The sequence below is a fragment of the Talpa occidentalis genome, unplaced genomic scaffold (assembly GCF_014898055.3).
Source record: "Talpa occidentalis isolate TD23 unplaced genomic scaffold, MPIMG_talOcc4v2.1 talOcc4.13, whole genome shotgun sequence".
Taxonomy (NCBI): Eukaryota; Metazoa; Chordata; class Mammalia; order Eulipotyphla; family Talpidae; genus Talpa; species Talpa occidentalis.
This window is the reverse complement of record NW_023601322.1, coordinates 75,167,103-75,193,200: the sequence shown is the minus strand read 5'-3', so window position 1 is coordinate 75,193,200 and position 26,098 is coordinate 75,167,103. Positions and strand designations below refer to the sequence as shown.

At 39.1% G+C, this 26,098-nt stretch overlaps 1 protein-coding gene across 8 annotated transcripts in view; it reads right to left on the bottom strand.

Annotated features, from left to right (window-relative positions):
• Nucleotides 1-26,098, bottom strand: part of RAPGEF6 (Rap guanine nucleotide exchange factor 6) — a 219,996-nt gene that overhangs the window by 180,402 nt on the left and 13,496 nt on the right. For 7 of the 8 annotated variants that reach the window (XM_054694436.1, XM_054694440.1, XM_054694442.1 and 4 more), the window contains exons 2-4: nt 15,518-15,588; nt 14,391-14,447; nt 11,086-11,169 (exon numbers count right to left, since the gene is read on the bottom strand). In XM_054694436.1, coding sequence (XP_054550411.1) covers nt 11,086-11,169; nt 14,391-14,447; nt 15,518-15,588 — 212 coding nt within the window. Of the gene's footprint in view, nt 1-11,085; nt 11,170-14,390; nt 14,448-15,517; nt 15,589-26,098 lie in introns of those variants that run through there. The other variant, XM_054694443.1, reaches the window with a different exon arrangement.

Here is a 26,098-nt window from a genome sequence, read left to right as displayed (position 1 = left end):
TACCAACCAGCAACTAGAACTAGATAAATGGCACCTATGAAAAATCTATTTTCTTTTTTTTTTTTTAAGATTTATTTATTTGTACAAGAACTGAGGTACAGGTAAGAGGTGCAGGAGGGTGAGCGGATTCACCAGAGAAAGCAGGGGGCAGAACAGGCAAATGGACTGAAGACACTGCTGAGGGGAGCAGAGGGCGAGGCAGGAGAGGTCTGCAGAGCCATGTGGGTTTCTCCCTGGCCGGCTGGGAATTGAACCCACTCTACAGAGGCTGCAGACAGCTTCACAGCGCTGTGCTCAACCCGCTGCGCCACCAGGGAGGTCCAATCTATCTATTTTCTAAAGATTTATTTATGTATACAAGAACTGGGGTATAGGCCAGAAGTATGTGAGAGGATTCACCAGAGAAAGAGTGGGGAGCAGAACAGGTGGATCTACTGAAATATACTGCTGAGGGAGCAGGGGGCAAAACAGGAGAGCTGAGCCATGTGGGTCATCTCCCTGGTTGGGAGCGAACTCAAGTCACAGTGGCTGGCAGTAGCTTGATAGCGCTAAGACTTTAACCCCTGCGCCACCACAGAAGCCCACCTACGAAAAATTTAAAACTACACCTCATCCTCAAACTTCCTCTCCATCCCCATTTAAACTGAGAACAAGTGAAGGGAGTCTGCTCTCGCAACATCCCTTCAATATTGCACTGCAGTTTCTTCCCAACACAGTAAGGCAGAAAAATAACACAGGCAGGCAAAGAGAAGGCATTCTGATTGGGGTTGGGGGGGGGGGGCAAAATTGTTTATTCACAAATGACAAGATCACGTATACAGGAAAATAATAAAGAACCTATACAACAGCTACTAGAACTAAAATGTGAATTCAGTAAGGCTGACAAAGATGAAAAACCCATTCTACCTCATTTTGTTATTTAAGCTACAACCATCAGGATAATGTGGTACTGGCAATAGAAAAAAAGATCAAAACCAAAGTAAAAAAATTGGTAAACAATAAATGGTCAATTTTGATAAAGATGCAGAAGTAATTCAGAAAAAGAATAGTTGTGTTTGATGGAGGAAAGAATAGAAAACTTAGAGGAGACATCACAAGACTAAAACCTGACTCACACAAGATGGTGGAGGTAGAGGGGATTAACATGACCATTAACCCAGCTATAGAAATCCCGACCCTTAGGGGCCAGTACCTTATCACAAGGCTTAAGGCCCAAGCAGGTATCAGAAGCTGCAGGCAGTGTCCAGAGCACAGACCTGAGGGTAAAGATACAGAGATTGGGCCCATACTGGAATCTCCAGTCCCTTTAGGATTCTCACTATTATCCAAAATCAGCAACAGGCCACTCCACAAAGGAGTGGGCCACTCCAAAAGAGAAAAAGACTAGATCAGTACAATCTCTGCACTAGCACAGGATAGCAGTCTGCCCACCTGTGACTATGCAGGTGCTTCTTTTCACCAACTCTGTCCCTCTGCAGGGCAGCAGCCTTCCTGCAGGCCTGTGACCTGTACCATGCCAGGGATTCTCCTCACTGACCCCCTCAGCAGAGGCTGCTCTCCTCAAGGCCACCCGCCTACTACCACGCAGGCCTCTCTTAGCAAACCTGTCCCTCTTGGGGCAGCTCTTCCTGCCCGCTTGTGTCTATGCAAGTGTCTTTCATTCTTCTCCCCTTTTCCTAATAAACCTGTTCTTTAAATATAACTAACGTCTCTGTCTTGCAGAGAAAGCTGCGTGGCGCAGAAAGCAAAGCTCTTGTGAAACCTTTCCCAGAGTGAATCCAAGTACCCTACACTCAAAAGTCCAAAAACCACATCATGTTGACAAATTTAGGGCTGAACAACTGGATTAAGCTTAAGTAAAAAGATAACATCAGATCCACATATCAGGGCCTTCTTGGTGGCGCAAGAGGTTAAGACACAGCACTATGAAGCTATCCGCAGCCACTGCAGCATGAGTACAATTCCCGGCCAGGGAGGTGACCCACATGGTGCAGCAGACCTCTCCTGTCTCACCAGCTGCTCCCCTCAGCATTGTATTTCAGTAGATCCGCCTGTTCTGTTCCTCACTCTGTCTCTGGTGAATCCTCACACCCCACATCTCTGCCCTGTTCCCCAGTTCTTGTATGGGTAAATAAGTCTTAATAATAATAAAAAAAAATAGGGCCTCCCCAGTGGTGCAGCGGTTGAGCACTGGGCTGCAAAGCTGCCCGTAGCCTCTGCAGCACCGGTTCGATCCCCGGCAGCCAGCCAGCCAGGGTCCCACATGGCGCGAAGACCTCTCCTGCTGCGCCCACTGCTCCCCTTAGCAGTGTACTTCGTCAGTTTTGCTCCCTGCTCTGGCTCTGGTGAATTCTCTCACCCTCCTGTGCTTCTGACTGAACCCAGTGCTTGTATAAATAAATCTTAAAAAAAAAAAAACAAAAACAAAACAGAACCAGGGTCTCCTTGGTACAAGGGATTAAGATGCAACCTATGAAGCTGTCTACAATCACTGCACCATGAATCTGATCCCCGGCCAGGAAGATACCCATATGGTGCAGACCTCTCCTGACTCACCTCCTGCTCCCCTCAGCAGTGTATTTCAGTCAGTCTGCCTGTTCTGTTCCCCACTGTGTCTCTAGTGAATCTTCTCACCCTCCCTCCACACTACTGGCCTGTATCCCAGTTTTTGTATGCATAGATAATCTTTAAAAAAAAAAAAAATAGATCCACATATCATATCATCAAAGAAAAAAACTAGCCCAAAATAGATCACTAACTTAAAGCAAGGTAAAATCTAAAACTGCAAAACTTGGGGCCTCCCCGGTGGCGCAGCGGTTGAGCTCTGGGTTGCGAAGCTGCCCGCGGCCTCTGCGGCGCCGGTTCGATCCCCAGCTGCTCCCCGGCCACCGGAGGAGGGTCCCACATGGCGCGCAGACCTCTCCTGCCGCCCGCTGCTCCCCTCAGCAGTGTCCTTCGGTCCTTCTGCCTGCTGCTCTGGCTCTGGTGAATTCTCTCACCCTCCCGCGCTTCTGACTGTGCCCAGTGCTTGTATAAATAAATAAACAAACAAATGAACAAATAAATAAATAAATCTTAAAAAAAAAAAAAAATAAAACTGCAAAACTTTCAGAAGAAATTATAGGAAAAAAATTCTTTGTGATCTTGGGTTAATCGAAGATTTCTTGCATACACTACCAAAAGCACAGTCCCTTAAAAAAATCCTGAACTTCATCAAAATTAAGAACCTCTGCTATGAGGAAGACAGTTAAACAGATGGAAAGTACAAACCACAGACTGGGAAAAAATATCTGGAAATCACACATCCATTAAAGGACTTGTACATAGCCTACATTAAGATTTTCTGAAATTTAAATATTAGAAATTGAACAATCCTACCCCTTCCCCCAAATAGGCAAGACACTTTATTATTTTTTTTAAAGATTTATTTATTTATTTATACAAGCACTGGGTACAATCAGAAGCACGGGAGGGTGAGAGAATTCACCAGAGCCAGAGGGGAGAGCAGAGCAGGTAGACTGATGAAATACACTGCTGAGGGGAGCAGCGGGCGGCAGGAGAGGTCTGCGCACCTCACCCGGTGGCCGGGGATCGAACCAGCACTGCAGAGGCTGTGTGCAGCTTCGCAACCCAGCGCTCAACCGCCACGCCACTGGGAAGGCCCGGCAAAAGACACTTTATAATAAGATATACAACTGACAAATAAGGACATGAAAAGATGCTCATCATTATTTGTCTTTAGGGAAATGCAAGTCAACAACAATCAGGTAATGCCACAAACCAATCAGGGTTTGTAACTCACCTAACCAAGTGCTGTTGAGGATTTTATAGGGAATAACTGAACTCTTCTCACATACTGCTGGCGGCAATGTAAAATGTTGTAATTTTGGAAAATAAAATGGCACTTTCTTAAAAGGTTAAAGGATAACTGACTACATAAATTAGCCACCACCAGGTAGATATGCAAAACAAAGGGGAAGTTCCAGGTTCCTGCCCCACCCAATAGAAGGGTGGAGTGGAGCAAGGAGAAGAAACTGGAGAGGAGACTGGAGAAAGAAGGAACCAGGATGGAGAGCGAGGAGACACATGGAGCAGAGACATGTGAAGAAACTACACTTGCTTTTGGTTCTGGACTGGGTGAAACATGTGGGTGAGAGACCCATGGGGAGGGTAACAAAGGCAGCTTTTATCTTGATTTTGTTCTTTTCCTCCCAGACTTGTCTGTTTCTAACCCGTTTTTACAGGTCCCTGATAGAAGGTGCTTTAGACTTGTGGCAGGCTTTTGGGCTTTGCTCTGGGCCAATCCCATTTGGATAGACTGTTACCCATGAGGGGATAGGTAACTCTGGGTGCCTGATTTAGAAACCAAAATTTTTGTCTTTTCTGTATTGTTTAGTAATTGTATTGAAGTTCCTTTCCATTAAAGAAAGGTCTTATATGTTTTGTCTTCATGCAGCGGATGGCAGAACCTATTTAAAGCAGGTAGGTTTGGGGGCTTTGGGGTGCCCCCTCCCTGCCCTGTAACGATCACATTATTCAAGAGAAATGAAAGCATACCTCCATATAAAAACATGCATAAATGTTCACAGCAACTCTAGTTAAAAACAGGAAACAGGGCCTCCCTGGTGCCACAAGAGTTAAAGTTTTAGCGCTATCAAACTATCTACTGCCACCAGTCACTGCAGCAAGAGTTCTTATCCCTGGCTGGGGAGATAACCTGCATGACACAGCAGACCTCTCCTCTTGCCCACTGCTATCCTCAGCAATGTGTTTCAATAGATCTGCCTGTTCTGCTCCCCACTCTGTCTCTGGTGAATCCTCTCCCCCTGCCCACCTCTGGCCTTTACCCCAGTTCTTGTTTGCATACATAAATGAAAATAAATCTTAAAAAACAAAAACAAGAAACAGACCAAATGCCCACCAGTAATTGAATGCTAAACAAATTGGTATATCATTACCCAAGAACACTGCAACAAAAAGAAGTGAAATATTGATACACATTACAACACGATAGACCTCAAAATAATTTTACTGAGTTATGAGGAGACAGACAAGGAAGGATTATTTATTGGTGTTGCACCTTATGAAAAATTCTAGAAAATATAAACTAGTCATTACCAAAAAACAAAATAAGAAACAATGATTCTTGGGTATCAAGGGAGGGCAAAGGAGGGAGCAAGAATGAATGTGAGTGAAGATTTACAAAAGGGCATGAGGAAATTCTTTTTGGTAGGGATGATATGGTAATTATCTTTGCTACAATGGTGGTTTTCACAAATACACATATGCCAAAACTTAAATTGTATACTTTATGTGCAGTTTAGTTTATGTCAACTACATACCTTAATAGTTGTTTAAAATGGACAGAATTAAGATGCAAGCCAAATAAAATACACTACAACTTGCATCACAAAATAAAGATTGCTAAAAAAGAATGAAAACAAACACAAAAGGCAAATCAAAAAAAAAAAAGTCTTAAAGGGCCTCCCCGTTGGCTCACTGGGTTGAGCACAGCACTGCGAAGTTGTCTGCAGCCTCTGCAGCGCGGGTTCGATTTCCAGCTGGCCAGGGAGCTTCCCATATGGCGTGGCAGACTTCTCCTGTCACGCCCGCTGGTCCCCTTAGCAGTGCTTTTGATCCATCAGCCTGTTCTGCTCCCCACTCTGTCTCTGGTGAATTCTCTCACCCTCCCGCACCTCTGGCCTGTACCCCAGCTATTGTATTAAAAAAAAAAAAAAGTTTTAAAGATACATCACAAAGGAACAAAGGGAAACTACGTTCAATAAGAAAAGGGAAAGTGCTTAATATCATGCCCCAGGAAAAAGGAAAATAAGGCACTATGTCACAGTAACATGTGGGTGGCTACATAAAAAAAAAAAAGATATAGCAACAAACAGAACTCTGTACATTACTGGTGGCAGTCTGAAATGATACAACCATGCTGAAACACAGTTGAGTGGTTTCTCATTTTTAAATAGTCTATTAAACTTCAAGACATTATTATAAAACAATCATAATTATAATAGTGTGGTATTCAAACAAGCAGACAAATGCTAATGGAACAAATAAAAAGTCCAGAGGCAGATACACAAATAGGTGCAAATGGAAAAGGCAGCATTGAATTAGATTGGTAAAGGACAAACAGGAACCCACATGGTAAACCACACAACACCAGTATATTGTACAATTTTCTGGAGACCACCGCTCCCCAATCCGATTCCCCAGGTCTAGGAGGCAAGAGAGTAAAGCCATCCTGCAGGCTCCATCCTATGTGCAGAAATCTGCTGCCTGAAGGTAAAGTAAGTCTTTTCAGATTAAAAAAAGAAAAAAAAAGATTTAATAATTCTATCCAGCCTTTGCATCACAGCAGAGCATTCATTAACGAGGAAAAAATTAAATACTGCATTGCATTCCTCTAGCGTCAGTATAACTTTAGGTCCTAGAAACCCCTATCAAGAATTACTACATTCTTCTGTCAATGACTCATTGTTCTTACCTACATAAACTAAATTCCAACTTGTGTTCAGTCGAACAGCTCTCAGAGCAAAAATCTGTCAGATTGCTTCCCAGGTTTGAGTCCTCCTCACTCTGATCATCTCTAACTACTGTTGAGATTTGATCTTCACTCAACAATATTTGACTCAAAAATCAATTCTAAGTAGACTATAGATACAAATGTTAAAGTAAAACAAGAAAAGTTCTGAAAATAAAGAAAAGGATCTTCATTACCTCAGGCACAAAAATAGTTCTGAAGACAAAACTAAAACACTAAATTGTTCTACACTAGAGTTAGGAAACTGTGTTTATACAAATACATTACTAAAAGAGTATCACAAGGTACAGATTGGGGAAAAGATATTTGCAACAAAAATAACCAAACAAGGATTCTTACTCATACAAAGAATTTCTAAGTCTCAACAAAGACAGTACATTAAAAAAAATGAGAAACATATGTGAAGAAGCACTTCACAAGAGACTATTTAAATGTGCATTTATTCAACTCATCAGCAGTTAGTAACATGTAAGTCAAAAACTATAATGAGATGTGTACTCAACAGAATAACTGAAATTGAACAGTCAAAAAAAAATTTCCAGGGGTGTTTCTGGTGGCACAAGGGATTAAGTCTATGGGCAGCTATCGGGGCCACTGAAGCATTAATCTGCAGCATTAGTTCAATCCCTAGCCAGGGAGCTAACCCACATGGCAGGGCAGACCTCTCCAGTCTCGCCCGCTGCTCCCCTCAGCAGTGTAATTCAGTCAGTCCACCTGTTCTGCTACTCACTGCTACTCAATCTTCTCATTCCCTGCACCTCTGGCCTATGCCCCAGCTCTTGCATACATAAATAAATAAAATAAAATCTTAAAAAAAAATTTTGTTTTCAGTTGCCAACGCTAATTGTTGGTGAGGATATGGAAGAGGAATTCTCATATTCTGCTGGTAGATGTGTAAATTAGTACATCCACTTCGGAACACACCTTAAAATGCACAATTAAAGCTGAATACAGGCACTTCTGGTCAGCCAACAATTTTTTGCTAGGTATACCATACATAAATGCATGCATGTATGCATCTAATGTACAAGAAGGGTCACAGCTGCTTTACTTTAAATAGTCCAAAATTAACAATGAAGTACTAAATCAATGAGAATGAATTAACTACATGCAACAATATGAATTAATCTTACAAACATGATGGCCCAGAGTAGACACCAAATAATACTATATAGTTACAATCATTTTAAATTCAAAAGTAAACAGAACTACAGTGTTTAGGTGTGCAACATTATCTCAGGTTAAAACTCTACAGATACTCCAGACTGACTAAAATTTAGGCAAATGATCTTCTTTGGGGGGAGTAGGAGAGCTAATTTGAGAAAAAAAGACAAGGAGGCTGTTTCAAGGGTACTGACAATGTTCAATTTCTTGATCAGGTAGTGATTAGGGAAATGTTTGATTTAGAGTAGCATTAACATGTACATTTATCTTCACTATCCTACCAAATTTATTTCGCAATGCAAGAGTTAAAACTCTCTATTTGGATCAATAATAGGAGAAACAAGAAGATGTATTTTTGTTTACATATGTACTAAAAAAAACACTGTAAAGACATGCAAAATACTGAAAAAGGTGGTTACTTATTTATGCAAATAGGTTGAATGATGTGGATGACAATGAAAGTGGGACACTTCTTAAGTACTTAGTGCTTTGACTTTGAAAGGTAAGAATTTAGAAAGGTAAGAATTTCTCAAAAAATTATTTGAGTAATTATGTCTTCAGAAAGTGGATAGTGCTATGCACAGTGCTATCTAAATATAACTTTTCCCAATTCCAATGACTAGATGAGTGCCTGACATATGTCTGTATTGTTTGAGAGATGGCCAGAAATATTGCTGCAAACAGATCCATTGGCACTTACTAGTGGTTTGGCTGAATGGTCAGGAACTTGGAGGGAAAAAGCACAGAAAATTGGCAAAAAGGAAGTCTTGGAAGAGTTATGAGGAAGGACCTCATTCAGAGGATAGCTATCTTCCATATGAATGACCAAAGAGAACCCACTGGAAAGGAAACAAAATGACAACCAATCTTTTTCTGGAGTCACTCCAGTGCTTGCACACTTGGTCCCTGCATGAAATGGTCACAGTGACAAAGATGGAGAATATGCAGAGTGTCAAATGCCAATGCTATTGTTGGGAACATAATCTACCACAGTAGAGATCAACATTGATCCTCATATGAGACCATTCCTCAAGCATACTAGTTAGTCATCCAAGGGCAGATATTTATCTTCACTGGAACAGACTCATAACTGGAAATGATTTGCCTTTCTTGTCCATAAAGCGTCTGTTAGTATCACTATCCACAAAATATCTAATGTTGTCTTGCTACTTTAGATAAGCATTGTTTTCCATCATAGAACTCAAGTATTGCAATGGTTTGTTTCTCCTCAAAGTGAGAATACATGGGTATGGTATTAATGGCATGGGACAGAAATGGCTCTTCTCATTGCCATACCTAGTAACTCATTCATAAAATTTTGCTTCCCCTTCCCCAAATTTTAAATTCTGCTGTTTTTGAGTGTAAGTGCCCACAAAAAGATGGATTCTATCGGGAAACACAACAACAGCTCTTGTGAAGTAGGACTTCCAACTGATCACTGAACCAACAGTCAGGAAAAGCTGTTACTCTGATAGCCTAAGTGATCAATCCCCATCACCAACAAGACAATGAGTGCTTTACACAATCAGGGGCAGGAAGACTGTTTGCAGGCCAAGGGATTTTCTTTGGTTTCTTGTAGTACTTCCGTATCAACTATTAAAGATTAATGGAAAACTACAGCAACAACAAAAAAATGAAGGGGGAAAAGCATGAGGACAACTGAGGACCCTTCAAAAATGGTTTTGTTCCGACCATTAGGTAAAGTATGCGGGACAGCTGAAATTTTGACTGAGGTCAGAAATACTGAAAGGGTAGAAATCAGAGACATCAACTACACAGTCTTAAGATCAATCACAGAAAATAAGTAGAGTCTTTTCATATTTTCTCTTTAATTGTATAGGTTTGTATTTTCTTCTTCTCTTTCTTCCCCATATTTATTTTACATACAAGTTGCTGGAGATGGTTTTTACAAGATAGTCTTAATACAATATTCAGAGGTATAATATATAATACAGTCAGTAATGACTGTTGAGAATGTTCATATCCTCACTTATCTGAAGGATAACTTTATCTTCTTAGGTGAAACAGATTCTGTCGTTGGACTGAAGTCCAGGGAATGGATGATACTAGCTATTTTATTGCCTTTAGACTCCAAATGTACTGGCTCTCAGCTTTCAAATCTACTTTGTAGTAAAGGATCTGATTTACTTAATATTGTCCTGCTAGCTGGAAATACTAAAGTTTAGTCAATAGAGGGTGAGGGTGTTGGGGTGTGTGGGTGTGTGTGTGTGGGGGTGTGTGTGTGTGTGTGTGTGTAAAAAGGAGGTCCTGTACCCAGCCTCAGGGCCAATGCACACCTAGCGGGGGGTCGAGGTCTTTGACTCCAATCCTGCACAGTGGTACCCTTCTTACTAGCCTTGACCCAATGATAGACCAACTCTGGCCCAAGGCAACCTAGCAAATGTTTCTACTACCTATTGGTCTATATCTAACATATTCTCTAAATTAACTTAGCTGCAATTGCAAGTTTGACTTTACAAGCCTAAAAAATCTCAACATTTTTGGAAAGGAGTCACTAAAAAATTATATTTTTATTTGACCAAATCACAATCTGAAGCCCCAAAATCTTACAGATTACTAACAGACCACAATCTCTTAACAATAATGTATTTGACCATCTCGCAAGCGCCCATCTCTTCTTTTAAGCAATAATATGATAGTGATAATTAACAATTATTTGTAACAGTCAGGCACTATTGTAAGAGCTTTAGATTAACTTATTTATTCCTCAAAACTAGCTTGTAAAATAGTATCTATTAGTATCCCCACTCTACAAATGAGGAAACTGAGGCAAGAGATTAAGCAATTTCCTGAAGAAGTAACAGCACTCACAGTCTGGATCTAGTATCAATTTTTACAAACTTCTACTAAGAACTCCGAGTAGCAGTTTGGTAAACATTATGAAAACACATAAGCAGGTACTACTATTACTCTCATTTTCAAAACAAGAAAACTAAAATATATCCTATCATATAATAGGGATTCTAACTAAGGTTGTCTACTCTAAAAAAAAAAACAATTTCTTGACTATTCATATCTTAACCATTAAGACAGACTGCCTCTTATAACCATTCACAGCATTAAAGAATTGTAATTTAAATCAGATCAAACCTCACATAAAACTAGAGACCAAACAGGATTAACATACTGTGTTATGATGTAAACGTAAAGATTATATGCTCAGAAATATGAAATCTCAGTTGATATCTGTGCAGTATTTCTAGCAGTACCAATAAGCAAAGACTTATAAAATGCATCACCTATTGAAAAAAAAATACATTCTTACTACATAGTTTAATGTAACAGATAACACCGGTGTAACATTAACTATACCTGACACATGTACTAAGCAATAAATGTAAACGTACCTGCAAGGAGGCAAGACCATGGAGTCTTTCATAAGCACAGATCCAGAAAGCAGGATATACCAACATCTGGCAACAGTTTCAGAGCTGTTTAAGTAAATGAGAAAATGAACACACACATCTCCATGTATACTGGGTCAATATAAAATATAAAAAATGAAATATACCCCAATAAAATTGTAAATCACTAAAAATTAAGTAATACTAGTTGGAAATTAGGTAATTTTGTCTGCTGCCTACACTTTATACAGACTGTATTCATATAGAAAAGTATAATCACTAGGGCCTCCCCGGTTGCGCAGCGGTTGAGCGCTGGGTTGCACAGCTGCCCGCAGCCTCTGCAGTGCTGGTTTGATCCCCGACTGCTGAGCGAGGGTCCCACATGGCGTGCAGACCTCTCCTGCAGCCCGCTGCTCCACTCAGCAGTGTGTTTCATCAGTCGGCCTGCTCTGCTCTCCCCTCTGGCTCTGGTGAATTCTCTTAACCTCCCGTGTTTCTGACTGTACCCAGTGCTTGTATAAATAAATAAATAAATAAATCTTTTATCTAAAAAAAGAAGTATAATCACTAAATTACGATACAAACTTAAAAAGAGTATGCTTACTCTTACTGGTATCTTCAACTTCACATTCTTTATTTTGTGTAGTGGATCATGACACTTGATGAAGATTAACTTAAATATTGTATATACATCTGCATCTTAGAAAATTCTATTTCTGAGCGCGTTCATATACATTAAAGACACTACTAGAATTTACAAGTTTATTTTCAACTAGAATTTGGATCACAATGAACTATTTCTTTTAAATTTTATTCTGAAAGACTTAAATGTTTACCCAATATTTCAGTTTACATGTGTTTGAAGGATTAAAAAAAATCACAAGACAGACTTCTCAGCATTTTAGTCCACTTAAATCCCCAACAGAAACTTGTCACATTGTCAGACGTTAGTTTCTAATCTACTGTTTCTCTCTCTCATCTTTATTAACCATACCTAAAGTTTCATTTAATTCCACTACGTAGAGAAATCTAACATCTAGAAAGTAAATCTTTCCTGTGAGCTGAGAATTGGACATTCATGTGGTCATCTACTTCACATGTCAAGTTGTGTTATCAGACAACTCAAACTCACATCTTTAACATCTACCTCACAATCATTTATTTGTGGATATTCCAGTATTCTCTGTTCTCCATGCATAGAAGAATTTTCCACCCAGAAAACCTAAGCTTCCAAATCATTCCATACAGAACCAAGGATAAGCTTTTTGGACCAATCCTATTGTTTACCATGAGAAGGGGAAATTCTTGCCAACATTCCAGTAGGTACTTTAAAGTACTTTTTATATTTTTTCCCACCTTCACTTAGAGAAGATGGAAACAACTGTATCGTCTTACCCTAATCTATGCAAGGTTTTCTTTTTTTTTTTATAATTCCACTTCCTTATCTTTTGAAATGTAATTTTACAATATCAAGGAATTAAAAACAATGAAAGTAAAATTTGTCCAAAATTAAGACAGAAATAAGTTTCAACTGGAAGTTATAACAAGCCTCCAATTTTTATCATAATTAGTTGAAGCAATCACAAAGCTGTCTGAAAATTCTACCATAAATGCAGGGAAAATTCTAAAGCTCACTCCCATCAGCAAGAAAGACATGCTAGTTCATCTATCGGAAATTATTTGAATCTTGGCAATGCATTTGATAAGTAAACACAAGGAACGTGAAACCCTTTTATGTGGGGCCACACTATTTCCTTTCTCTGCAAGTAAATGAATCCAAGAATAATCTGGCTCAGAAAAGGGAGCCATACTTAATCTTGCAGAATCTTACTTCTTCAAAGGCTTCCCAAAGCTCCTAAAGAGATCAAAAACTCTTATGCTTGCTTCCATTTGACTCTCAAGATTCCTCTCTGCTGTTTACTCTTCTTTGCTCCAGAATTTGAACACAGTGGTTTATTTTCACTTTTTCTATTAAGGTCAACTACACTCTTCTCTCTGCCTTCATAATCCAGGAATTTAAATTCTTTACTTGGCTTCACATTCTTTTTAAAAAAACTCTTGCTTATGACCAACAAGATATAGATTTTATAGAATAAATGTTTTAAACAGCTTTAGTGAGGTATAATATCCAGATCACAAATTCACCCATTTTTAAGTGTGTAATTCACTGATAGCACTTAAATATGTTTAAGTATTTTAACTATATGATATGCTCAATTAGGACAAATATTGTTCTGCTTTCCATCCATTCTACAGAGGGTGAGCATAAGTACAGCTTATATACAGATCAGTAAATAATACAGCTACCAAAATCTACATGAACCCAGCAAATATTTTAAAAATATGCAAAGCCAGTACCAATCCTAGATACATTCACCAAAATTTTAGAAGAAAAACAGAGAATATATTCATAATCAGGAGGAAGGGAAGATTTTATTTTTTTGTACCAGCCATGAAGAGCAGAAAAACAGAAAGCTAAAAATTTCTCTTCTTCAAAAGTTTATGGAGTGAAAAGGCAAACCATAAAAGGTAGGAGAATATTTGCAACATATATATCTAACAAAAGAGTTAGATAGAAAATGTGTAAGAGAGCAATAGAAAGAAGATAGAAAACCCAAACAAAACTTGAATCACAATTTCATTAAGTACTATCCAAATAGCTTATGAAAACCATTCATCATTAGTAAAGAAATGCAAAATGATAAGATAAAAGAAATATACATTGGATTCTAGTTAGACTCTCCTAAATTTGAACATGTATTTCCAATAACTTTATTCCAACGAATATGCCCAACAGGCATGAGTATATACAGGCATGAAAGACATGAACAAAAAGGTGCCAGGAACTTTACTACTCCTGATAGCAACAAAAATGCAAATAATTCAAATGTCTGTTAACAGAGGAAAACACAGTTATTTTCACACAATTATATACTATAAAGCAGTGAAGCAGAATGAATGCACAAGTATGAGAGAAGCGTGGACATGTGTGAATTTTAAGTCTGACCAAAGTATCTATGAAATTCAAAAAGTGGTAAAATTACTCAAAACTGTGATAACCTTTCCAAAAGAGAGTAGACCTGAGCCTTCTCAAAAGCTGACATGTTCTACACATTCATCTGGGTAGTAGTTACAGAAACATATATATTCAACTTTGTCGCACTGTATGTCTCTTCTATGCTCCCTATATATTTCATAGTTTATAAATATATTTCGATTTGCTCTACAGATATTGTTCCAAAATTAAATGAATTTTACTGCTAAAGTTTAAACATTAAAGCAATTAATTTAACTATGGAAATACTTACCAAAAAAGAATTTGATTGCCACTGTATCTCTCATAGCGTGCTCTTGCAGACATTAATCTATTAAAAAAAAATTAAACAGTTTCAAAAAATCTTATAATTACCTCAACAAAAGGGTAAGATTTATCACTTTCATTAATCTACAAGTTTAGAAATATATACATTTAAATGCAATATTTTCAAAAAAAGCAATTAGATAACATCAAGTGGCAACAAGTATAATACTCATGTAATTCTATAACCTGCCAATTCATACTAAATAACATTTTTATGAAAAAAAAAATACATTTGTTTGATTCACTACTGAATCCATATGTGAAGAACAGTTACTGGCAGAAGTATATATACACACATAAATCTGTTAAATGTATAAAATTGTTTGCATTTAAAAAATACTTTCAGTATTATTAAAGGTTCTACTTTCAGTTTTCATCTCTCTTCTTGAGATATACTAACATTTGAATTATGCTATACAGAAAATAGAAAATAAATCACATGCAAGTATAATTTAGCAATCTGATCTACAATCAGAAACTTAAAGAACAGTAAAAAGTGAGGAATAAACTGGTTATAGAGGAAAAACACATTTTAATTAAATTTTTATGTGAAGTTACAGTAATTGGTGTTTTACTTTACTCAGAAGTCTTTTTACACAAATATAATCAAAATGACATAAGGTAGGAGGAGAGAAAACTCATTTTACAGAATAGGATAGTAAGGTTTAGAAAATTTCTGGATCTTATCCATAGGAGATACAACAAATCATACGCCCTACTCTTTCCACTTTAAATACAACATTAAATCATTCTATGCCCATCTTTAAAAAAGAAAATAGCTTGTTTTAACTGGCTAACATACTGAGCACTGTGCTTTGCTTTAAAAAGTTATTCTCATTTAATCCTTAAAATACTGTTAAAAAGATAATTTTATCCTTATTTTATGGAAGACAGTACTGCGCTTAGATGTTAAGATTTGCTAAGGTATCATGGTTAAAAAAAAAAAAATTGAGCAAAATGCAAATTCCTATGACTATCTTACAAATCCCCCTAAATGATTTATCCTCTGCAACTAGCTACACGACCTCATTTGAATAATGCCATAGCATGCTCTTAACACAGCATCACACTTACCTAAGTTGATGTTCCCTGAGATTTGATAATATTTCCATTCCATGAAGGTAAGCGTAAATAATGTTTAAGTCCTGTAGAACAAAAAATATTTTAGATCACTTTTCAAATATACTTAATATAATGACATCCCACAATTCTGAATTTAAGCTAACAAAATTTATGACAGGACTGTTAACTATGTAAGTATCATAAAATCTCTGAATTACGACCTCAAAGGCAAAGAGCTCCCTCAATCCAAACATTATTTCCCCAAAAGGCATCAGCATGGTCAATAGCCTCCACACAATCAATGTCAGGAATCAAAACCTCATTATTCCACATCAAAATCGATTTCATTCTTAAACAGATGTAACTTTTCTTCTTCAGTGACTTCCTGTTATGCTGTCTTTTTTTTTGGTTTTGTTGGGTTTTCCCCCTCCAGATTAGTGTCTGCATTTGCAGGCTCCAGATCTTTGTGTGTCCTGGTTGACCACCTCTAGAGATGACATTGCATATAACTATTCCTCTTAAAACATAACTTTCTTCAAAAACCTTTCTTAATCTACAAACAAAAAGTGTGTCCAGTGGGACAATGCTATTGGCCTCTGTGTAAGAGGTAAGGAAATTTTCTTTGGTCCTCATTCAGATAACAAGATATTAAAAACTCACAGGATGACACAGTATACAACCTCAGCTAAGAGCAGTATCATAGCAAGAGGAGAATATGGTAGCAGTCAAATGTGGTGTTATGCAAATGTTGGTGCACAGTATAAGTTTATAAACAAATTCTCTATATACAACGTACCTCCTTGTTCTCTTAAAAGGAATAATGCCTTTATACCACAGCAGACTGCTCCCAAATACTGCCTTCTTGTTTTGAAATGCAACTGGCCAAAAGAATAACCAGATGCCACAACAGAAAGAAAAGATACCAAAGACAACTTGTTTTCTAATAAGCTTGAAAGACAGGAAGCTGTTAAGGGATTAAAAAAAGCAGTATACCTTGATTCCAAAGATTACAATTAACCATGATGGAGTTGTCAACAACCATTCACAGCTGCCAAATCTTAGCTAAAATGATAGTGAAAAAGATTTTCTTAAGTATTAAAAAAGGGACAAAAAAGGTCCTCCCTGGTGGAGCAAGGGGTTAAGACGCAACCTATGAAGCTATCTGTAGCCACTGCAGTATGAGTTCGATTCCCAGCAAGGGAGCTACCCACATGGCAGTCATTCGTCCTGTTCTGTTCCCAAATCTGTCTCTGATGAATCCTCTCCCCCGCCCCCACCTCTGGCCTGTACCCGTTCTTGTATGCATAAATAAATCTTAAAAAAAAAAAAGGACAAAAAGATTAAAATAGAAAACCGCAACAAATGAGAAAGTTCTATAAAATTCTAGATGATAGCAGATTGCATAGTGATATGGCAGACTGTAGCTTCAAAGGTGGCTACAACATTTCTTAGTCCACATGCTCTCTTATCAAAGGGATCTTACCACTCCCCCATGAAAAATTGGAATCTGCACACCTCCCCACCTCCCCATGGGTACAATTGGTCTTGTGACTTGTTCTGGCCAAAAAAAAGGGGGGGGGAGTGGGCAGAAGTGAGTTTAACTTCCAACATTCAAGTACCCTGAGACCTCAAATGTTTTAAGGAAGCCCAAGCTAAATACACAGAGAGGCAAGATGGTATGCAAGTTATGTCTTCTTAAAAAAATTTACACCTGGGCCTCCCCGGTGGCGCAGCGGTTGAGCGCTGGGTTGCGAAGCTGCCCGCGGCCTCTGCAGCGCAGGTTCGATCCCCGGCTGCTCCCCGGCCACTGGAGGAGGGTCCCACATGGCGCGCGGACCTCTCCTGCCGCCCACTGCTCCCCTCAGCAGTGTACTTCGGTCCTTCTGCCTGCTCTGCTCCCCGCTCTGGCTCTGGTGAATTCTCTCGCCCTCCCGCGCTTCTGACTGTACCCAGTGCTTGTATAAATAATAAAAAAAACAAATAAATCTTAAAAAAAAAAATAAAATAAAGATTTATTTAAAAAAAAAAATTTACACCTGAATTAATTCTAATTAAGGTTCTGTGAAGAAACTCTCAGTCAAAACCTTCTGTATGGAGAAAATAAAAGTCCTGCAGAAAATGTGGCTTATACTGGATTGGCTGGACCTCAGACCACCTAACAGTCTCCATTCACTCCCTAAATTAAGAAACAGAATTTATAATTGGCAGTTAAAAACCCCCCACAATGGGTCGATGACCTATGTGGTAAAAGCCAAGTGCAATCATCCGAAAACGTCCCCTTTCGTAGAACAAGACAGTAAATACAAGACGCTACTGCTTTCAGAGGGGTGAAGAATAGTGAAGATGAGGCCCACCAGTAAAGAGGATGACGTCTGCTATCCCATGATACACAGAAAGCAGGTGAATCCTAAAAAATAATGGAAGGCTCCAAAAGACTTAACCAAATTCTAGCCCTGGTCACAGCTGTAGTCTCAGACATATAGCTGGGCTGATTTAATTAAGCCTAGGTGGTGACTGTGTTCTTTTCCATTCCAATTATAAAAGAGGATCAAAAACATTTTGCATTCATATAGGACAATATTAACTTATAATTTCCTCTTTGGGCTATTTTAACTCTCACAATCTGAAGACATCTAAACCTTCTGACTCATCATATAGCTGATATCTTGCTGACTGCTGACAAGACAGAATGGTACCTGCAGGCTGGTACCTGCAGTCTTAGTAACACACATATACTCCAGGAAGTGGGAGATAAAACTTCATGAAAATTCAACTACCACTTTACCACTACCATGTTCTTCGGGGTGGAATGGTTAGGGGTATCTCAGGACATCTCCTCCAAAGTAAAAGATTAATTGTTGAGACTTCAGCTTTAAGTCAAGATAGAACAAAAAGGACCAGACGACTTTCCACGTAAGACAAAAAAAAAAACAAAAACATGAAACAACATTTTTTCAAGAGCAAAGACATCAGGTAACAAAAGACACCTGAGAGAGAGAAAACAAAGGAGGTGATACATATGACTAACATACCTTACTATCTGGTGGTTATCTTAAGGAGACTGAGCTGGCAGTCTGGAAAATGTGGCTGGAGTTTGCTGAGCAGGAGAGTGCACTACTCTAGGATGTGGCATGTTCTGGAAACCTATACGGGGTCTCCTTTATGTACTAATCATCACAAACAGTGATCTCTGAACATAGGAAAAGAATCATCTGAAAAAAATTATAGTGATGGTCCTCAACCAGATTGATTTTTGTCTCCGGATGACATTTAGCAATGTCTGGGGACATTTTGGGTTGTCAAAATTTAGGGGCGGAGGGGGGGCGCAGGGTGCTACAAGCATTGAGTGACCAGAAGTCAGAGATGCTGCTAAACATTCTAGAATGCAAAGGACTAGGCCCCTAAAGGACTGAGTCTAGATGTCAATAGCGCTGAAATTTACACACCCTGGATTAGAGGCAACAATACCAAAAGTCTAATAGGGACAGAAAGAGTTCCTGCTCCCACCAGGCATAGTGGGAAATCTCAAAGTTCAAGGTAATTTATTAGAGTACACCAAGTTTTAGACCCAGGACAGAGGCAAAATTAACCCTAGATGAAATTCTATTCTGATGCTACATAACAGCTCAGACAAAAAGCCCTCAAAGCTTCAAACAACTTCCAAGTTACATAAAGGTGTCCCAGAACACAGCTGAATATTTATAATAACATTTGTAAGGGGCCTCCCCTGGTGGCGCAGCAGTTGAGCGCTGGACTGCAAAGCTGCCCGCAGCCTCTGCAGTGCCAGTTCGATCCCTGGCCGCCAGCGAGGGTCCCATATGGCCCAACAGACCTCTCCTGCCGCGCCTGCTCCTCCCCTCAGCAGTGTATTTCGTCAGTCTGCCTGCTCTGTTCCCTGCTCTGGCTCTGGTGAATTCTCTCACCCTCCCGCGCTTGACTGTACCCAGTGCTTGTATAAATAAATAAATCTTAAAAAAAAAAAAAAAAAAAAAGAACATTTGTAAGGGCCTCCCTGGTGGCGCACTATGAAGCAATCCACAGCCTCTGCAGCATGAGTTTAATCCCAGGCTGCCAGCGAGGGTCCCATATGGCGCGCAGACCTCTCCTGTCTCGCCTGCTGCTCCCCTCAGCAATGTTTTCAGTCGTCTGCCTGTTCTGCTCCCCGCTCTGTCTCTGGTGAATTTTCTCACCCTCCCGTGCCTCTGGCCTGTACCCCAGTTCTTGTATAAATAAATCTTTTTTTTTAAAAAAAAAAGAGTATTTGTAAGAGACACAAACATATGCAGCACATAAAAAGGTGTGAAATCCACAACTTTTGGTATCCAATCAAAAATTAACAGGCATGCAAAAAAGGGACCGTTAATGGGGAGAAAAATCAATCAAAACCAACTCAGTAATACACAATAAGAGAATTAAAAGAAAAAAGATTTAAACACTTACTTACATTTCATGTTTATAAAGATACAGCAAAGATTAAGCATATAAGCAGGGTATTAAAAAAAAAAATCTACCAGAGGGCCTCCCCTGGTGGCGCAGGCAGTTGAGCGCAGCGCTGTGAGACTGTCCACAGCCTCTGCAACGTGGGTTTGATCCCGGCCAGCTGGCCGGTGAGGGGTCCCTCATGGCATGGCAGACCTCTCCTGTCTCGCCTGCTGCTCCCCTCAACAGTGTATTTCGTCAGTCTGCCTGTTATGTTACCCACTCTGTCTCTGGTGAATCCTCTCACCCTCCCTCGCATCTGGCCTGTACCCCGGTTCTTGTATAAATAAATAAATCTTAAAAAAATCTATCAGAAATGAAAACAATACCTGCTATATAAAGTACAATGAATGGGATGAATGGCACATTAGATTGTAAAGAAAAGATTAATAAACTTGCAACCACATAGATGAAAAAAAAAGTTTTTTTTTGAACAGTGCACCTCAAGCAGCCTTACAAAAGTATAACTGGAGTCACTGTAGTGCAGAGGGAGAACAAGAAAAATGTGAAGAATGGTAGAAAAGCTTTTATATTTGATGAAAGTTATAAACTCATACATCCAAGAAACTCAACAAACCTCAAGCACCTGAAATATGATAATCAAGTAGCTTTAGCAAAAATTCAGGGAACTGTAAAATCAACTAAAGATAAATCACATAGTGAGAACTAGGATTACAATTACAGCAAGCATGTCAGAAACAATGCAATCCAAATGGTACTGTAGTTACCACTTTTAAAATCATACACACAATACCAACCTGGAATTGTATTTCCAGTCTTAAAAAAAAAAAAAGTAATGAAGACACTGGAAATGATAACTATGTGGTAGGAGATATAAAATATTTTTCTAATTATTTAAAGGAAAAGTGTTTAAAAGCAACAGCAGCAGCAATGTGTTTTTGGGGTTGTAATACATTCACAAGAAAATGTATCGCAACAGTAGCACAAAGATTAGGAGGTAGAAATGGAAATATATTGTTTTAAGATTTCTTATACTTGAAGGTAGATTGTGGTAAGTTTAACATGCACATTATAAATCTTAATAAATTCCATGGTTTGTAGATTATTATGGATTTTCTACATATACAAAGTCTCCTCTGAGAATGCATACCATTCTTTCTTCAGGATTACGTATTTTTTTCTTTTTCTTTCATTACTGCATGGACTAGATTTCCGTAACAATAGTCAGAGTAGATGCAGCCACATGTACTACATATTGCTGGGGCCACATCCTTTTAGTTATCATGACTTAGCCAGATACCCACAAAACACCTGTCCTATGGATATGTGCATGCTATTTTTTTTATATCAGTACAACGTTTTAGTGACAAACAAGTTCTAAAAACTAACACACAAAGGTTATGTTATCCCAAACAAAATTAGAACTTGAATAACTTGAACTGTCAGATGAGGGTAAGTTAGTGTCAGGAAGCCTGGAATTTTCTGATATCCTTTACTGAGTTTGTCATAACATTTCTTAAGTCAGAGAATACCTCTGGCATACGACTGATGATGCCATGAATACTTAACTTTGCCTTTGTAGCATGAAAACAAGCATTTGTAAAGTAGATAAATGGGTATGGTTGCATTCTATTAAAACTTTATTTACAAAAGACTAATTTGGCTGCTAAGAGCATACTTAACCAAATCCTGATGCATAATGTCAAAAATACCTATTTAGGAGACATGCCATGAATGAACCCCTTTTTGATTTCAAAATACTTCAACTTAAGGAGTTCTAGTAGAAGCAAAAAACCCCAGATATTTTCCCAACCTTCCATAAAACTGGTGTGATCAAATGATCCAGTCCTTACCGGTCATACACATCCACCCCAGACTTTTAGCCTATTAGTAGCAAGAACCAAGAACTACACAGAATTCACTCTGGCAGCTAGTGGTAGCAGCAGGGTCATTCAGTGTACAATACAGATGGTCATCAATTCAAGCTGTAGAATCCACTGTGCTCCAATCTGTGGTAGGGACTATGTATCATGGTTACTTAGTCCTAAATTCTACTTTCCCTTTATTTCCAGCAAATCTGTAGCTACCCAGTACACTTTTAGTAAATTATTTTCTTTAAATTGGTCAGAATTTGGTCCTGCTTCATCTAATCTAAGTAACAACCTTTGGAATAGCACAGCACCATCAGCAGCACTAGGAAACATGTTACTAAAAATGCAAATTCTTAGGCCCGATTCTAGACTTAATGAATTAGGATCTCTGTATCCAGAAGTTTGTGGTTTAGTAAGTCCTATAGGTGGTTTTGATGCATATTATAAAATTTAAAAAACAATGGTTTACAGTAGGTAGGATCTATGCCACTCTGTTGTATTTGACTCATTATCTACTGAGGAAGGGAAAAAAAATCAGAGATTTAGTAAATCCTGGTCCCTTCCGTACACCTGGGTAGAGGGTCACAAGAAGATAAATATTCAGGGAAAATCAGAAAAGAATGCCCCAGAACAAAGGATGATTTAGGCAGTTATGGTTCTGTTTACATGGGACAACAAGTAGTCAGCTGTTGGTTGTGTAGTGCTGGGCTTAGAAAAGGGTTTCTTGGGGCCTCCCTGGTGGCGCAAGGGGTTAAGCACAGAGCTCTGAAGCAATCCGCAGCCTCTGCAGGAGGAATTTGATCTTAGGCAGGCCAGGGAGTAACCCACATGGCAGAGCAGACCTCTCCTACCTTGCCCATTGTTCCCCTCAGCAGTGTATTTCAGTTAGTCTGCCTGTTCTGTTCCCCACTCTGTCTCTGGTGAATCTTCTCACCCCCATGCAGGTGGCCTGTACCCCAGCTCTTGTATGCATAAATAAATCTTAAAAAAAAAAAGGGTTTCGTGTGGCTTTTGCACCAACTATTTCTGAGAGGCTTGAGGTACTGCACTAGTAGGTTCTTGGTGTGTCCAAGATCAATAAAATCTATCACAGAAAGCCAAACAAATAAACAACAGTGACAGCGTCAGTCTGGAAGTCTTAACAGATATTTCTCAGAGTAAAAATCTTTCGACACTATAACAATTATTTTTTATACCCTTCAGACAGCTGACATCTAATGCATTCACTGTAGATATATTATATAGATTCTGATTTAACTGTTAAATGAAATACTAAATTCACATACACAGCTCTGTATGAGAAATTAATGATTCTCTTAAGTATCTAGACATGTCAAAAGGACCTAGGAATTGACTTTGAAAGGAATGCCATTGGCCAGAAGGGGATTAATCTAATAATTTTGAAATGACGGGCCTCCCCTGGTGGTGAAGCGGTTGAGCACTTGGCTGCGAAGCTGCCCGCAGCCTCTGCAGCGCTGGTTGGATCGCTGGCAAGGGTCCCAAATGGTGCAGCAGACCTCTCCTGCCGCGCCCACTGCTCCCCTCAGCAGTGTATTTCGTCGGTCTGCCTGTTCTGTTCCCTGCTCTGGTGAATTCTCTCACCCGCCCACGCTTCTGACTGTACCCAGTGCTTGTATAAATAAATAAATCTAAAAAAAAAAGAAAAATTTAAAACGACAATATTGGACACAAAAAAATCTTTGCATTCAGTGATTATTTTTAAAAAGGAAGAGGGGAAGGTAGAAAAAATTATTTTATAAAAAATACCAGTTAATACATGTAGGAAGAATACAATTAGAAAGTTACTTTTATAACAGAAAGGTAATAGTTAATTTACAAATGGATAATAACTACTAAAGCTGACAGGTGAAAACGCTTGGAAAATAGGATGTCCACAATTATTGCACAAAGGCTCACTCACATAACTTACACCAATGTACCTTTACAGTAAAATGAGGTGATCAAATTTAGCCATCTTCGGTAAGGGAAAAAAAACTGGTTTATGTCTTCTGATGGGACAATATGGGAAGTAAAGAATACCACCTATACAGATACACAAGAAAATGATTTAACCTGAATCTAATGTGGAGAAACCAAATAGATCTATGTGACACATTCTATATGACAAGTGAACTGAGTCTCCAAAAAGTCACGTTAAAAAAAAATAGTATGCTCGCTTTGGCAGCACATATACTTAAAAAAAAAAAAAAAAAAAAAAAGGTAGGAGGACTGTTCTATATTAAAGGATATTAAACAGACATGACAACCACTGCACATATTGGGCCTCCTGGGTGGCACAAGGGGTTAAGCACAGCACTGTGAAGCTATCCTCAGCCTCTGCATCATGATTTTGATACCTACTGGCCAGGGAGCTACCCACATGGCACAGCAGACCCCTCCTGTCTCACGTGCTGCTCCCCTCAGCAGTGTATTTCAGTCAGTCTACCTGTTTTGTTCCCCACTCTGTGTCTGGTTATTCCTCTCACCCCCCACACTTCTGGCCTGTACCCCAGCTCTTGTATGCATAAATAAATCTTTAAAAAATAAATTTCCCTGATGGTGCAGCAGGTTGAGCATAGTGCTATGCAGCTGTCCGCAGGCCAGTTCAATTCCCAGTCGGCCAGGGAGATTCCCACATGGTGCAGCAGACCTCTCCGGTCTCACCCGCTGCTTCCCTCAGCAGTGTATTTCGGTCCTTCTGCCTGTTCTGCTCCCTGCTCTGTCTCTGATGGATTCTCTCACTCTCCCGCACCTCTGGCCAGTACCCCAGTGCTTGTATAAATGAATAAATCTTTAAAAAAAAAACAAAAAAAAAACTTAACTCTGAAAAATTTAAAAAAAAAATAAATTTCCCATCTTCATTAATGATCTGCATTCTTTTTATCATTATCTTTCTCCATGCATCCCAAATCACCATATGATCTTCATGACACCCAGCAATGTTCACTGGAAAAACCTACCTGATTCCATCACTAAATTATAATCTAGGGCCTCCCCGGTGGCGCAGCAGTTGAGCGCTGGGTTGCAAGGCTGCCCGCAGCCTCTGCAGCGCCAGTTTGATCCCTGCTGCTCCCCGACCCGACCACGGGAGGAGGGTCCCACATGGCGCGCAGACCTCTCTTGCTGCCCGCTGCTGCCCTCAGCAGTGTACTTCGGTCCTTCTGCCTGCTCTGCTCCCCGCTCTGGTGAATTCTCTTACCCTCCCGCGCTTCTGACTGTACCCAGTGCTTGTATAAATAAATAAATCTTTTTAAAAAATTAATAAATTATAATCTAGTCTTACCTTGCTATGTTGTCTAATTAATTACTTGAAAATTATTAGTAAGAACTCACCTTTAGAAGTATAACTAAAATTTCAATTTTTAGAGAACAAAGTCCAAATGATATGCTAAAACTGCAAAAATTCAACCTTCAACATTCAACAATAAACTATGGCAAACATTCAACTATAATAAATTCAAATTATAGTATAAATCACTTCAGAGTTTTCTGAAGGATTAAATGTTTATAAAAGTTTCATAATAGTAACAGGCATCCAAAAAGCAGCATACAGCCTATAAAGTTTGTTTCCAGAGCTGTGTATCCTTTCTGCACTGGATATTCTAGAATCAGTAAAACCTTCCATAAGCATAGCTTCAAAGATCACATATATGGTAACAATGTCATATTTTATTTCTAGCTGAGAGCTCTCAGTCAACAAACAACTACACAATGAACACTTTCATCTGAATGACCAATCAGCATCTAAAGTGCAGTTTATCCAAAGCTTGAACTCACTATTTATACCCCTCGCTACATCATGCTCATAGATTCCCTGATTAACTCACCTTCAATAGCTCTATACTGAAATCTGTCAATTCTGCTTTCTAAACATCTCTGTTCATTCCAACTGGTACAACTCAGGAAATCATTATTTCTCACTGGGTAACAGAAACAGGCTTCTTGCCTCTTGTCTGGCCTGCTGTAATCCATTCTTCACAACGCTGTCAGAATGATCTTACCAAAAGCAAATATAAACTCTTTAACAAGAAAACAATCCTTTATGATATGATTGCTTAACTTGCTTCTAGTTTCATCTATTACTATTCATTTTTTTTTAAAGATTTATTTATTTATTATTTATACATGCACTGGGTACAGTCAGAAGCGCAGGAGGGTGAGAGAATTCAACAGAGCCAGAGCGGGGAGCAGAGCAGGCAGAAGGATCGAAGTACACTGCTGAGGGGAGCAGTGGGCGAGACAGGAGAGGTCTGCTGTGCCATGTGGGTGGCTCCCTGGTCAG